A 16,007-nucleotide genomic window follows, 5' to 3' on the forward strand; every position below is an offset into this window, starting at 1 on the left:
TCTCTGGACCAACAGACAGACAGATAGCAGCCTTTACCTCTCCTCCCCAACACTGAAGGTTATGTGAATTCAGGCATCCTGTTTCAGTGGATCTTTCTCTCTCTACTTTCTTTGCCTGGCTGTCTGGAACCGCCAACAAGTTAGTATTTGCCTCTCTGGCATGTTTTTCCCTACTGGCTCAGCAGATGAATTACGACGTGACACACTCTCATCTGTACTTCTGGGCAGCCACTCCCATTGAGATAAATCACTGTGTCTGTGTGTCAAATGGCACCCTATTCCTTATATAGTGCACTACTTTTGACAAGGGCCCATAGGGATCTGGTCAAAAGTAGTGCACTATAAAAGGGATCGGGTGCCATTTGGGATGCAAGCTGTGTTACCCCACAGGGGCTGGGGATGGGGCTGCAGTGAGCTCCTAGTTGTTTTTGGGACTCTTCATCAGGATGCTGAGGATTTGGACTCAAACTTTGATGGTATACTATTCTTTAACAAGTGAACTCTGTGTACATCAGACAAAGGAATGAGGATGACCTAGAAACCTAGTGGGGACAGTAGCTAGTATGCAAAGACACACTTATCTTTTATTCTGATTCAACTTGGTGACTTCTGCAATTCTTCAAACCAAATGATCTAAATTTGCCAGATAAATCTTGACATTTTCAAACCATTTGATTGATAGCTGCTTCTGTCTTTTCATGAATGCATTCCTCACAATAATTCACAGGAACCTTTAAACCCTCCCATTAGTACTGAGCGAAGGCTAGAACCAACATCTTAAAAAACTGAGTGTCAATGGACTGACACCCCATCAACATGCTCAGGATCAACCTAATCTTCAATGCTAACCAATCAGCATGCTCAAGATAGTCTTCCCTTCTAACGCACGCTCGGGAACTGTACTTTAAACGACAAAAAAACAAATAGCTGATCTGGAAAGTCCATTTAATCAACACATTCCAAGCCTAGAATGATTGCCTGGAAAGCTGGACCGCATGTGTTTGCGTACAGGGGTGGTGCAGGCCACAGCTCTCCAGCTCCACCTCACAAAACCTTCAGAATTCAGTTCAGTTCAATGCTGCAATTTGGATCCAACTCCCCAAAAGAATAAATAGCGGTCCTGCTGATCTGGAATGAGTGGGGATCTGTTTTCTGCTTCCTCTCGTTGTGTTGCCGTTTATGTTCTGGGAACGGAAGGCTGGATTTTGGATACTAATTACCCCCTCCAACATGTTGGCAGAGAGAAGAGGCTGGCTTCCCTCTTCACTGACTTGTGGGTTCACACAGAGGATGCCCATTCCCACAATCCACTTTAGGCCTACACCGCACATTATAAGCACTGTCTCAAAGCAAAACTCTGTACTGTTACACTGTCTCAGAGCAAGCAAGCAATGTACTGTTGAGGGATGAATGCATCTTTCCCAAAATGTCCCAATCTTTCGCCAAAGAACTTTGCCAAATTCCCCTAGTCCAGACCAGTGAAATGCTCCAGGCATTTTACTCTTATGTCTTTGGTGCATCTAGCCATATCCATGAGTAACCAAGAGGCCTATCTAGCCAGGTACTGACTGATGCAGCATTCCTCCCTAGGAACGGGTTCTGGCTCTTGTTCCTCCTGTTCTTTCCATGATATAGACTGACTAGGTGAATCCAGGTGAAAACGATGATGCCTTATTGATGTCATTTGTTAAATCCTCTTCAATCAGTGTAGATGAAGGCTAGGAGACAGGTTGAAGAAAGATTTTTAGTCCATGAGACATGGTTTGTGTATGTGTGCCATTCAGAGGGTGAATGGGCAAGACAAAATATTTAAGTGCCTTTGAAAGGGGTATGGTAGTAGGTGCCAGGCACATTTCACGCTAAACAGTTTCCTGTGTGTATCAAGAATGGTCCACCACCCAAAGGACACCCAGTCAACTTGACACAACTGTGGGCAGCTTTGGAGTCAACATGGGCCAGCATCCATGTGGAACGCTTGACATCTTGTGGAGTCCATGCCCCAATGAAGTGAGGCTGTTCTGAGGGCAAATGGGGTTGCAACTCAATATTAGGAAGGTGCTCCTAATGTTTTGTTCACTCAGTGTATATGGAAACTAGTTATAAACAGAGAAGGAACTGTCCCATAGCTAGCTCTGTTCTGAGGCGCTGCCAGACAGGCATGAAGGCAGCATCCATCCCTTCTACCAGAGTAGGAATAGTCCGATAGCTGTAAATATGACAGCTCTGACAAAAATGACCCATGCCCTCATTATTTTCCAAGCAAACAGTGACGAAGGGTCTCAGTGCGGAACTGTCTTGTTCAGGTAGACAGGAAGCAGAACCCCTGACATACTGCAGTGCGGGTAACAAAGCGACATACACCACCGACATATGACACCGCTACTTAATTTGCAGAGCAAGGTATATGTAATTAGGGTGATTTTGGCACAGGCGGAGGAACAGACAGCTAGATCAGGGCATTGATGAATTAGGGGAGCACTGTCAAGATCAAATCACATTAATCATGGCAGTGGGAGTAAGGACTCTGTTTTCAACTCCACTCGTCCTCCTCCCTGGTTTGTCTAGTGATGAATAGCTTTTCCACTGCAGGAACAATGTATGTATCACCATCACCATCAGATCTGGGAATGCAAATAGAAGTCCCACAAACCTATTGATTTGTTTTATCCACCTCTGTGTTTTTTAAGATAAGCGGAGAAAGGAGAGGAGAGCTAGCAATGTTAAGCAGACCAAACTTTTACTGGGACGGACAACAAATTAAAAGGTGTGGACTGGATAGAAATGTGTCAGTTTGGGTGGAGCCTGAATGACAAAAATAAACCCAATTTGGCCAAAGTTCTGTCTATCTTTCTTTCTTGATAGCTTGCATGCCTGCCTGCCTCAGTCTGCCTGTCTGTCTGCCTGACAAATCCCTCTCGGTGGATCTCCTCTAATGTGAAGAGGATGTCTCTCTGGCAATGCTCCCTAGCGTTTCAGCGCACCATGCCAGCGGGCTACAGAGCTTTCCAAGTCCCACACCATGAAATGAAAGGAAGGGAGATACGAACGGAAATGTTAACATTCTGTTGTATTGGTGCTAAACCGACTGGTTCTTTATTTTCTCCTTTCTCTCTCTCAGTATCATCTGTTTTTAATATGGACCTGGCTCTCTCTCTCTCAGTATCATCTGTCTTTAATATGGACCTGGCTTTCTCTCTCTCCGTTTGGAAAGGTTTCTCTCTCTCTGACTCGGATGAAAGGAGGGAGAGATGGCGGGACCACCGAGGGTAAATCACTACAGGGTGATGACTGACTGACCTGCTCATTCACATTCTTGTAAAGAACAGGACACACTCCAAAGAACATTCAAGTACATTTTCATTTAATTAAAGATAAGGTTTAACAAACTTAAACAGAAGCCAGTGCCCAACAATTCAGCTAGATCAGGTATTCCCAAACTGGGGTATGCAATACCACCGGGGGTAAGCCAAATACATTTTTTTCTTCACATTTTCAAACAGTGCGTTTAGCTGCTGCTCATGTTGGTATCTGTACTGATGGCGCAAAAGCCATGACATAGTGGAGTGGTATGGCACGTGCAAGCAGTTTCTCCCGACGCCACTTGGGTACACTGTAACATCCACCGAGAGGCTCTTGCTGCCAAGGGAAGGAATGCCTGAAAGCTTGAAAGACGTTTTGGAAACTACAGTGAAAATGGTTAACTTTATTAAAGCAAGGCCCCTGACCTCTCATGTATTTTCTGCACTATGCAATGATATTGGCAGCGACCATGTAACACTTTTACAACATACAGAAGTTTTCTGGTTATCAAGGTGCAAAGTATTGACACGTTTTTTTTAAATTGAGAGACGACCTTAAAGTTTTCTTTACTGACCATAATTTTCACTTGTCTGACCGCTTGCATGATGACGAATTTCTCACACGACTGGCCTATCTGGGTGATGTTTTTCCTCGCCTGAATCTTGGATTACAGGAACTCTCCGCAACTATATTCAATGTGCAGGACAAAATTGAGGTTATGATTAAGAGGTTGGAGCTCTTCTCTGTCTGCATTAACAAGGACAACACACAGGTCTTCCCATCATTGTATGATTTTTTGGGTGCAAATTAACTCAAGCTTACGGACAATGTTAAATGTGATGTTTTTTTATTTTTTATATTACCTTTATTTTACTAGGCAAGTCAGTTAAGAACAAATTCTTATTTTCAATGACGGCCTAGGAACAGTGGGTTAACTGCCTGTTCAGGGGCAGAACGACAGATTTGTACCTTGTCAGCTCAGGGATTTGAACTTGCAACCTTTCGGTTACTAGTCCAACGCTCTAACCACTAGGCTACCCTGCCGCCCCCAATATAGCGAAGCACCTGAGTGAGTTGGATGCGCAATTACACAGGTACTTTCCCGGAATGGATGACGCAAACAACAGGATTCGTTATCCCTTTCATGCCCTGCCTCCAGTCCACTTACCGATATCTGAATAAGAGAGCCTCATCGAAATTGCAACAATGGTTCCGTGAAAATTTAAATGAATCAGAAGCCACTTCCTGATTTCTGGATTGGGCTGAGCTTAGAGTATCCTGCCATGGCAAATCACGCTGTTAAGAGACTGATGCCCTTTACAACCACGTACCTATGTGAGAGTGGATTCTCGGGCCTAACTAGCATGAAAACTAAATACAGGCAAAGACTGTGTGTGGAAAATTATTTAAGACGGAGACTCTCTCCAATACAACCCAACATTGCAGAGTTATGTGCATCCTTTCAAGCACACCCTTCTCATGAACCTGTGGTGAGTTAGGCACAATTTTCAATGAACAAAAGGTTTTATATGTAAGATGGTTAAATAAAGAACAAAGTTATTGATTAATAAAGAACAAAGTTATTGATTATTATTTTATTATTATTTGTGCCCTGGTCCTATAAGAGCTCTTTGTCACTTCCCACAAGCCGTGTTGTGACAAAAACTCACACTCATTCTTATGTTTAATAAATGTATCGTATAGTGTGTGTGTGTGGCAGGCTTACAATGATGGGAAAAAGAATGTTGAGAGTGTGCTGACCCTGGTACTAGAGAGGGTACGCAGCTGGAGGTTGAATGTATGAAGGGGTACGGGACTATAAGAATTTTGGGCACCACTGAACAAGATGCCTTGGCCATAATCACTTTCATTCTGCCCTCCTGGTGCAAATCTGAACTTAAATTGAACCCACCGCTTTATGAATTACTGAGTACATTAGTCTTACTTACCCATGCATGGCGTGGAGGGGATGTGGCTCGTAATGGTACCTCCCCTCGTGGTGACGCATATCGATTGGGATCGGTGTGTGAAACGTGGGGAAGAGATGGTGAGGACCTGTATGAAGAAAGAGGAGCGAGAGCGAGAGAGGGAGGAGACAGGGCAAGCAGGGAGAGAAGAAATCCACCTCAATAAAGACTTTCCAGTAAAATATTTTAAAGGGTAAAAACCTAAACTCTATAATGCAGCAAACATAACCACTTCAGAGGGCTGGCTGATCAAGTTTTGTGTCAAATATTGACACTATCACACATGAAGAAGAATGACTAAATAAAGAATGGTCCTGAGGAATCCTACATCTCAAACATGAGAGATGACAAAGACCTGCTGCGATCCAGCCCTTTGATCTTGGTGTCTGTGTGTATGTAAGTGTGTACGTGCGTGTGCGTGTGTGTGTGTGTGTGCGTGTGCGTGTGCGTGTGCGTGTGTGTGTGTGTGTGTGTGTGTGTGTGTGCGTGTATAGAGGTGCCCATGTGAAGGAGTGCTTCAGTCTGGACATAAACACGGAACAATAGGATTGAGATGAAATCCTCCCTGCTATATTGGAGGTGCTCACCTTACAGGCAGCAGCTACAAGCAGCAGCTAAACCATTATTACCCTACACACTAGTAGTGGTTCATATAAGAGGAGAGAGAGCACTTACTTGCTGTCCTGAACTGGAATGAGTCAAAAAAGAGAAGCAGCATTTCACCAAGCTAGCTAGCTAAGGACTATGTACTCCTGCTCCATACCTCCACAGCATGGCGTGTAACTACCTTTTTACAGTCCCAATAATAGAAACCTTAAATGACAATCCGTTTGGTCTGGATCGTTCGCCCCGGGTACTGTGTCCCTTAATAGCGCTCTATGTGTAAAAGGGATGAAACACACAGTTATTTCACGATGAGTGTGTTTGTGTGAAAGACTACAAAAATGCACAAATCAACAATTTCCTGCCATAAAAAAAGGTTCATAGCTCATGGGACGTCTTGTTAAAAACAACAGACATTCCTTAATTAGTGTGATGAATACATCTGAGTCGGAGCCTATTTACACAATCATTAGCTCCATCTCTAGCTGTCTTTATGAACACTTTCTATGCTGTAACCAGTTCAGTTTCTCCTCCTCCCCTTTTAAATGTATGCTGAATAAAATCAGAGTGGATATTCAGCAGCACATGCCACCCCAACAATTGCCCTGAGTGAAAGCATATGTTGTAATAACTGAATCCAGGCTAGTGTGTGTGTGTGTGTGTGTGTGTGTGTGTGTGTGTGTGTGTGTGTGTGTGTGTGTGTGTGTGTGTGTGTGTGTGTGTGTGTGTGTGTGTGTGTGTGTGTGTGTGTGTGTGTGTGTGTGTGTGTGTGTGTGTGTGTGTGTGTGTGTGTGTGTGTGTATTGCAGTGAGGAGAAAGAGAAGAAGGAGAAAGAGGCAGCGGCCAGCTCTCTTGGGTTGGCTGGTTGGTCTCTGGGATCTCTATATTAAGATTCTTTGTGCAGCATCACATGCTCCAGTGAGTCAGAGATGACCTGGGGAGCAGAGACCATAGGGGTCAGGGGTCAGAGGTTAGGTGGCACAGATCATTATCTCATGTGTGGGATAGGGTGATGAAGGAGATAGGGGGATGTGGAAGCAGGCAATGAGGTTGTGTGTGTGTGATTTCAAGGGGAAGTTCTACCTGCAAGAGTCAGCATTCCTGGGTCATCACTAAAGCCCAGCAGAGCCCCCTGTCACTTTGATGGACAGGCACCAAACTACAAAGCTTAGCCCACAAACAGAGCACAAACTGAGGCAAATGACAGAGATTGTTGTGGCCTCATGTCTCACCTGAGAGGACAATTACTAAAGCTATAAGGATGGAGGCTAAGCCCACCGCAGAGCTTTGCCTCTGAGCAGTGGTGTTTGAAGACAAGACAGGAAACTTTCTTCAACTTTCTTCTCTGAGCATGATGGCACCTTCCTTGGCAGCCTCCTGTTTGATATGTACTTAGCTTCATTACTGCACAAAGACTCATGGAGGCTCCTGAAGCCATGGCTGAGAAAACATGCCACTGTAACTCGACTCTGACTGCCTGGAGGCCAAACAGGAATGTTTTGAATGTTTTTCTTTGGGAACTGCAAACACAAAGCAAGACATTACTGGTACTTATTCACGATTGAGCCTATTGTTCTCATGATTGCCTGTTGTACCGTACCCTAATTTGTGGGTTATTGTGACATACAAATCCATGGTTTCAGGTATGCACTGTCCCAACAACTGTGATTGTTGTTAGAAATGGTTGACTTGCATGGAATTGTTTACAAGCGTTGTGGCATTAATCATGAAGAAGAGATATGTTCTCTTGTTTTCCTCATTGACAGCTTGCCAAGTAGCACAACTGCAACAAAACAGTGTTCATCATGACATCAGGTCAGTGTAATTGAACATCCTCGCCCTCCACGTTACAGGGCCTCAGTCTCTGTAACGTTCTACACCAGGGTCTCCCAAACTCGGTCCTTTTGGTTTTTGCCCTAGCACTACACAAGGGGGCAGGACCTTATTTGGGAAACCCTGTTCTACTTTGTACGTCTGCCAACGAGCCTCTCTCTTCCTTTTATATGAAAGAGAAGACACAAGTCAACTTGTACGTTGGAAGCAACAAAAAAGCCACCCTGTAAAAACATAAAGGGGGGATGATTGTGCGGAGAAGTTCCAGCGTTTATCCAAACATGTCTCCTGGCTCCCAACAATTCTGGATGCGAGGCAGGGAGAGTGGGCTGTTGAAGAGGATGGAGTGATATGGAATGGGTCTGGGTCAAGGAGGTCAGTGGTACTCAGAGTCTACTGGAGTTGGCATATCCTAACTTGAAAACAAGAAAATAGGAACAACTTCCTCTTATTAGACAAAGTAAGGAGCCCCAGAGAGAGAGGAGCTGTTCTGATCTAGGGGGATAGACTGAGTAGGCCTGTTCCATCACCCAGACAGCTGCATTGTTTCTTGGGCCACAGGGACAACAAGAGGCAGGTACAGGGGTTGGGTACATGGTACACAGGGTTGGGTCCACAGGCACTGGACTGCCAGCTGTCCCCCTGGGCGAGCAGCAATGTATGGACACACTGCCCCAGCCTCCCCTCACACACTTTTGCAACCTGACACTTGTCCTCTGGCAGGACAATGCTGAAAGTGTCTAGAACACACCCTCTCACTTTGCTCTCTGTAGACTCTACAGTAGTGTAGACTTTACAACACTGCATGTAATCATAGACATATAACTACTTGAATGGATAGAAGGGATCCTATTTTCCTCCTGAAGCTAGGCCAGTGGAGTCCCTGCCCATCTTCCGAAAACACCTGAAACCCTACCTCTTCAAAGAGTATCTGAAATAATCCCACAACACCCCCCCTTAACCCCCACTTTACTATGAGGAAAGCCCAAAAAAATGGTCAAAGACTCCAGTCATCCAAGTCATAGACTTTTCTCTGCTGCCGCACGGCAAGCGGTACAGGAGCGCCAAGTCACGTCTAGAAAGCTCCTTAACAGCTTCTATCCCCAAGCCATAAGACTGCTGAACAATTAATCAAATGGCCACCCGGACTATTTAAATTGACCCTCCCTTTGTTTTTACACTGCTGCTACTCGCTGTTTATTATCTATGCATGGTCACTTTACCCCTACCTACATGTACAAATTACCTCGACTAATTTCAAGGTAAGGTCTACACCTGTGACAAATAAAAATGTATTTGATTTGTTGTTGTCCCACCTAGCGGTCTTAAGACCGTCCGCTAAATGACTCAAATGTAAATGTGAGCTTCCAGTGCAGAAAGGTTTAGATCCATTCAGGATGTTCTCATCAGAGTCTAGTTAGTGTCCGTGAAGCAGCTCATTGTCACTTCAAGGCAGTTACTTTCATCTCTGTGGATCGAGTTGATCCACCCACCTCATGGGAACATGTTTCTTAAACTGTGGTAACTTTGTTTGTGTTCATTTACATATCTGTGTGCTCTCAGCACCTGTAGATGTTCCCTCATCATTACATTTGCTTAAATGTCTTTATTATTGGATTATTTATTATTGGATTCCATCCCCTGTAATAATCTTCTCAGATGTGTCAAACATCCAGACAACAATCTTTATTCTTGTTGTGGTCGGGTGTGATCTCACCCTAAAGACAGAGACATGTGTTATTAACAAAGGGCACTGGTGTGTGTTTTTTGTCTGGGATGCTCAGAGCAAAGGGAAAACATTCACTTTTCATGTCCAGACACAGCCAGCAGTAGCAAGGATCAGATCAGGGCTCTACATTGAAGTGAAGAGGGTCTGCATCCCAAATGGCACCCGATTCTCTATATGGTGCAAGGTTTTTGACCTAGAACCCATAGGGCTTTGGTCAAAAGTAGTGCACTATATATAAGGAATAGGGTGCCATTTGGAACGCACAAGGGGCTCATCCTCTAAGGAAGTACTTAGTGATAATAATATTGAGAGAGAGAGAGACCTAGCCTGGACAGGGTAATTAAAACAGCTTTTCTGTCTCGCTCTCTGAGAAAATGAGAGAGGACGCTAGCAGAGAGGGGTATGAGAGAGGGAGGGAGCTAGGGGAAGAGGGGGAGGAGGAGAGGAGGGGGCTAGGGTGGGAGGGAAAGAAGGAGAGGAGTAGGAGGGGGTTCCATTCAGACAGGAAATTCCAGCAGAATAAGTTGGCTGGGGTCCTAACTACACAGCACCATGCCAACTTCTACACACAACGAACGAACGGCCCCGTCCCGTCTTGGCCTGTGCTGCACTGCACCATGGGAAGCAAGGCAACAGTCTGACCGGCCTAAGGCTACCGGTGAATGGAGGAAAGATTTCGGTAGCTAGCGTGCAATTTGTTAACACCAAGCTGAGGAGAAATAGAGGGAGAAAGGCCTTTTTTTAGAGGTCAATAGTACTGCACATCCATTCAACCACAACAGTTTAGCCCCATTTGAGAGGTTAAACAGTTCCTATTGTGTATTTAGACTGACCTATGACTATTATTACACACACACAGCATGAACCAGCCAGGTTAATAAGCCTGTGTGGTTAGTCAGATCCTAGTCCAAATCCACACACACGACAGGTTAATAGGCCAATGTATTAAGACTGATCCAAGACCAGTTTAAAAGTTCACAGGCCCAGGTTTAGACGGCGGTGCTGACTCCTCCTGAGGCATGGGCTCGCCATGGCGACAGAAGGATTACAGGCTTACAGCAGAGCACGAAACAACCATACCACCTCTGAAAGGAAGTATTAAGTGTGTGTGCGTGCGAGAGAGAGAGACTGTGTGTGTGTGCTCTTCTCTTCACACCCCTCCCTCAGGGGCAGATGGTAAAATGATACATGTTTTATTGATAGGGGATTTGGGGTTAAAGGTAAGTAAATTAGGTCAAGGCTTGGCTCCATAGCAACATGAAGAACGGATGTTTATCAGAGAACCTGTGTTTATTTTCTATGACTGATTTGAAGCCAGTGACTGGCTGCTAAGAGGCAGAGGAAATTCACTTTAATATTCAAATAAACATACAGTATGGAAAAGTAACATTGTTTTCAGTTCCAGCTCTGTTGACTCCGGGAAGTGGTTGAGTTAAATGATTTATTTGAAGACGTTGACGTCTCAAACGGTACATTGTCCATTTGGTGACAGTTACAGCTTGGCTAGGGCATCCATATACCGTGTTAAACAGTCAGATTGAGGGGGCTGAAGGGAGACTATGTAGGGAGGATGGGAGAATGTTCTTTGAAAATGTTTTTTTTTTTAAATAGAAAGGACTCATTATTCTTGGAAGGTGTTCATTAAATAATATCAGGCAGGGAAACTTTGTGTGAGAAGCACCATTTTAAATGTTAGACCACGTGTGTGTAAGAGAAAGAGTTGTGTACAGGAAACACGGCTGCACAACGCCCGATCATCGGACACATCTTGGGGTGCCCATGGCAACTGGCCCTAAACACAGCCTGCATGATGGGCCTTAACAGCCAACACTCTCACAACATACACCCTCTCACTCTCACAACATACACCCTCTCACTCTCACAACATACACCCTCTCACTCTCACATCATACACCCTCTCCCGCTCTCCCTCCCTCCCGCTCTCCCTCCCTCCCTCCAGCTGGCTTCTCTCTGCCATCATCAGTCTCCATCAAACAACAGGCCTAATCCAACCAATCACTCCTAAGAAACTCAGTTTCAGCAAACCCCAAATCTGACTGATCTTTGACCACCAGTCAGTATGATGCATCACCTATACCTGAGCTGAGGTAGGGAGGGGCACTGTTCCTCTGGTGCTCTTAATTGTCTTTAGGGCACTGTAATAAGACTAGGACCTCAACTCTCTTTGCCATATAGCAAGTTATAACAGTAGGTGCCTGTATGTTATGGTAGTGTAGGGGAAAGGGGGGCAATGGCTGGAAGGGAAATGCAGATATCAGCGTTGGGCAGACGTGTCTTGGGGATCAGGGGCTAATGACCGCCATGCATCACCCAGCTGGGAGTGGACTACATTATGCTGAGCATTTAGAGAAAGGAGAGCTTGAGGGGGGCAGCCGTGTGGCCTCACTGGCCTGAGATGTTCATATCAAATCCTCTTTGTCACATACGCCGAATACAACAGGCATACAACAGGTGAAATGCTTACTTACAAGCCCTTAACCAACAATGCAGTTACGAAAAATAAGAGTTAGGAAAATATTTACTAAATAAACTAAAGTTTAAAAAAAAAGTATCAATAAAATATCAATAATGGTAGACACTGGGGTACCAGTACAGAGTCCATGTGTGAGGGTACAGGTTAGTCGAGGTCATTTAGGCAGTATGTACATATAGGTAGGGGTAAAGTAACTACACATAGATAATAAACAGTGAATAGCAGCAGCGGGGAAAAAGGGGGGTCAATGGAGATACTCCGGGTAGCAATTTGATTAGCTGTTCAGCAGTCTTATGGCTTGGGGGTAGAAGCTGTTCAGCAGTCTTATGGCTTGGGGGTAGAAGCTGTTCAGCAGTCTTATGGCTTGGCGGTAGAAGCTGTTCAGCAGTCTTATGGCTTGGGGGTCGAAGCTGTTCAGCAGTCTTATGGCTTGGGGGTAGAAGCTGTTCAGCAGTCTTACGGCTTGGGGGTAGAAGCTGTTCAGCAGTCTTACGGCTTGGGGGTAGAAGCTGTTCAGCAGTCTTACGGCTTGGGGGTAGAAGCTGTTCAGCAGTCTTACGGCTTGGGGGTAGAAGCTGTTCAGCGGTCTTACGGCTTGGGGGTAGAAGCTTTTCAGCAGTCTTACGGCTTGGGGGTAGAAGCTGTCCAGCAGTCTTATGGCTTGGGGGTAGAAGCTGTTCAGCAGTCTTATGGCTTGGGGGTAGAAGCTGTTCAGCAGTCTTATGGCTTGGGGGTAGAAGCTGTTCAGCAGTCTTATGGCTTGGGGGTAGAAGCTGTTAAGTCTTTTGAACCTAGATGCAGTGGTGTAAAGTACTTAAGTAAAAAGACAAAAGTATTACTTAAGTAGTTTTTTTGGGTATCTGTACTTTACTATTTATATTTTTGACAACTTTTACTCCACCACATTCCAAAATAAAATAATGTACTTTCTACTCCATACATTTTCCCTGACACCCAAAAGTTCTCATTACAGTATGAATGCTTACATTCATGGTCTAATTCACTCACTTAAAGAGAAAATCCCTGGCCATCCCTAATGCATCTGATATGGCTGGGTCACTAAACACAAATGCTTTGTTTGTAAATTATGTTGGAGTGTGCCCCTGGCTCGCCGTAAAAAAAGAAAAGAAACCGTGCCGAATTTCAAATGATTTATAGATTTACTTTAAATACTAAAGTATATTTTAGCAATTACATTTACTTTTGATAATTAAGAAAATGTAAAACCAAATACGTTTAAACTTTTACTCAAGTAAGATTTTACTGGGTGATTTTCACTTTTACTTGGACCATTTTAAGGTATCTTTACTTTACTTTAACTCAAGTATAACAACTGGGTACTTTTTCCACCACTGCCTAGATGTTAGCATTAGCGTGCCATCTCTGTAAGACTGATGACTGGTATGTTAGCATACCGTTAGCTTGCTGTAGCTTTGGGGACCAGAGAGGAGCGAGGGTCTCTGTAAGACTGATGGTCTGTCTGGTTAATCAGCTACCTGACCAGACTCTGATGGATCACTGGATCAGCTGACCTAACCCTGGTTAACACACCCAGGTGTGGGTCTGGTTCACTAATTACCTTAGAGCACAGATAACTAAGTATATTGTCTCTACAGCAGACATGGTGATAAAATGAGGTTGTCTGTTGAATTAAGATTGTGTGAATAAAACTGTCCCTCGACACAATGCTATCTACAAGCTTACTTGTATTATTTCTTATTCTAACACAGTTGACATGATTTGCCATTTCTATATTATTCTCTATTCTTACTGATTGCACATTGTCTTTTTTTGTTGCTCTTCCTAATGCAACAACTAAGCAAAGTCTCACATCAAACCCAGTGCGGGAACCCTGGCCACAACAGCTAGTGTTATCTGACCCTTTGACCTCTGCATCACAGGTGATAGAAAAGCTTCCAGCTCATACAAAGAACGCCCTCACAACCCTAACGGCCCGATGACGGCATGGTCAGCACTGGTTCAGCACATCCCCCCTCTCCCCCTCACTAAAAGGGTATTTTTTAACGGGAAAAGAGAGAGAGTGGGAGAAAGAGAGGAAGTGCCCTCCATAGCCAGACAATGCGTGGGAGCATTGTCTGAGGGGGGTTGGGTGTTGTGGCTGGGGGTCACCCCGGGGTGATGGCCTCCTGGGTAGCCAGGGTTCTGGGCCCTAACTGGGGCCTGACAGGGGTGGGATGAGCCAAGAGGATATGCGGGGAGTGTCTCAGAGGGAGACATATTCTGGACTCTATTAAACTGCCACTGATAACACTAGGCTGCTGACACAGAACAAGAACCTGACTCACCTCCTCACAGACAGTCTGGTCTAAGGATCATACTCCTGGGATTTCTGGTCTGAAGGAAACTCTCTCACTCAGGGAACGAATTTTAAAAACAGCAATGAGAGACAGCTGTGGAGGATCTGAGATGGTTGATGTGATTGGGTAAGGGTCAGAGATCCTCTGTCTGATTGGTTCGCAGGTGCTTTTTTAGGGGTCTGAGAATTCAGACAGGCTGTCCGGCCAGGCTCGGACTCTTTCTCTTCCTAAAACAGAACCATTTTGTTTGTGAATATACTACTACTAGTCTAGTAGGGGATTTAACTCAGTGCCTTGCAACTACTCTTTGGTTTTTGTGTCAGCTAGCTTTGCAGGCTACGCTAACTGAAGGAATCAATGTCACATTTACATTAAAAACAACAAGCAAGTTCTTAAACTAGGAGAGTGTTGGCTACAGCTCCATCTCCCACACGGAGAAAGTTAAATGATTTATCGCCAGCCTTCATTTTATAATTTTTTTTACAGCAAAGACCCGCAGTGCCAGTGTGACAGCCACTGAACTTTGGGACGCATTTCCCTTACACCCCCCTCCTCTTTCTACCTTTCCCGCTCTTTCTTTCTCTGCCCCTCTCTCCCTCCTTTTCTCTTTCTCAGTCCCTTTCGCTCTCCCCCTTTCTCTGTCCGAGGGCCTAGTCAGAGATTAAGGCTCTTAATTGGAGCATCCGGGTTGGTTTATAGTAAGGCAGTCAGGGGTGGGGGAAAACCAAGGGAATGTCCAATAGCACAGCATGGAAGGGCCCGGTCTCAAAAGGGGACAGTGGGGTGGGAAGGAGGAGGGGGGAGGAGGAGAGGACCTTTTCTCCCTGGACAATAGGGGTGCATTTTTGGGTTGTTAAGTGGGTGTTCACTGGGGTGGTTAGGATATTACCAGGCTGGACTGTATAAATCTGGAGCATGAGGATGAACCATGGGTGAGGGGGTTGGATGTTTGTAGGGCTGGGTTAGGCTAGGTATAGGAAGTGGGTGATGATTAGGTACAGAGAGGGTATTGGAGGTTGGCGGGTGAGATGGAGGGGGTGATGCGGCCGGGTAATCATTCAATCAAAATGAGAGCTAGTCGTCCTCTCACAACATCCTCGGCCCAGTAAGAGAAAAATAAACACACTGACTAGCTTCACGCTGGAGTAGAGGAGGAGTGGAGTGGGATTGGGGAATGGCACAGAGCCAACAATGGCATGAATTAAAAGGCTAACCTCAGGAACAGCCAAGTAAATGTGGTCTTTATCTTTCTGTCGTCTGTCATGGAGTGCTTGTATAAGTAGACCAACCCTTCAGGCAGAAGAGCTTTCCTTACCCCAACACTATCAAGCACTACAGAGAGAGAGAGAGCGGCGAGCTGAGAGCTCAATGCATCAACACACTGCCTACACTTCTCAGAGCACCCACAGCAGCATGGTACCCATATCAATAGTGACTAAATGTTTTGGAAACCGTACTGCTTTCCAGATGTAGAAAGGTATGTTTATGGACCCTTCATACAAGTTTCAGTGGATTTATCGTAAATGTTTTTGAAATGTTGAACTGTACCAAAATCTTTTGCATTTTACTTCGACTCAGATGACATCATCTTGATTACATGAATGTGTTTAATCCAATAGAAAGGTAATACACGATTCCACCAATGGGAGATGCTTCTCTTCCCTTGAGCAAACTATTGCATTGAGAGGGCCTTGTGGGAAGCGATAAGCCGTCACGCCATAGTACAGAAGCCGGCATCTTTGAGCTGGCTTCACGTACCAGGC

General features: G+C 45.0%; 1 protein-coding gene across 1 annotated transcript in view; it reads right to left on the reverse strand.

Annotated features, from left to right (window-relative positions):
* LOC124044002 (zinc finger protein GLI2-like) overlaps window positions 1-16,007 on the reverse strand; it is a 109,384-nt gene that overhangs the window by 45,020 nt on the left and 48,357 nt on the right. The window contains 1 exon segment of the mRNA XM_046363274.1: window positions 5,250-5,355. Coding sequence (XP_046219230.1) covers window positions 5,250-5,355 — 106 coding nt within the window.

Source organism: Oncorhynchus gorbuscha, linkage group LG09, assembly GCF_021184085.1.
Source record: "Oncorhynchus gorbuscha isolate QuinsamMale2020 ecotype Even-year linkage group LG09, OgorEven_v1.0, whole genome shotgun sequence".
Lineage (NCBI taxonomy): Eukaryota > Metazoa > Chordata > Actinopteri > Salmoniformes > Salmonidae > Oncorhynchus > Oncorhynchus gorbuscha.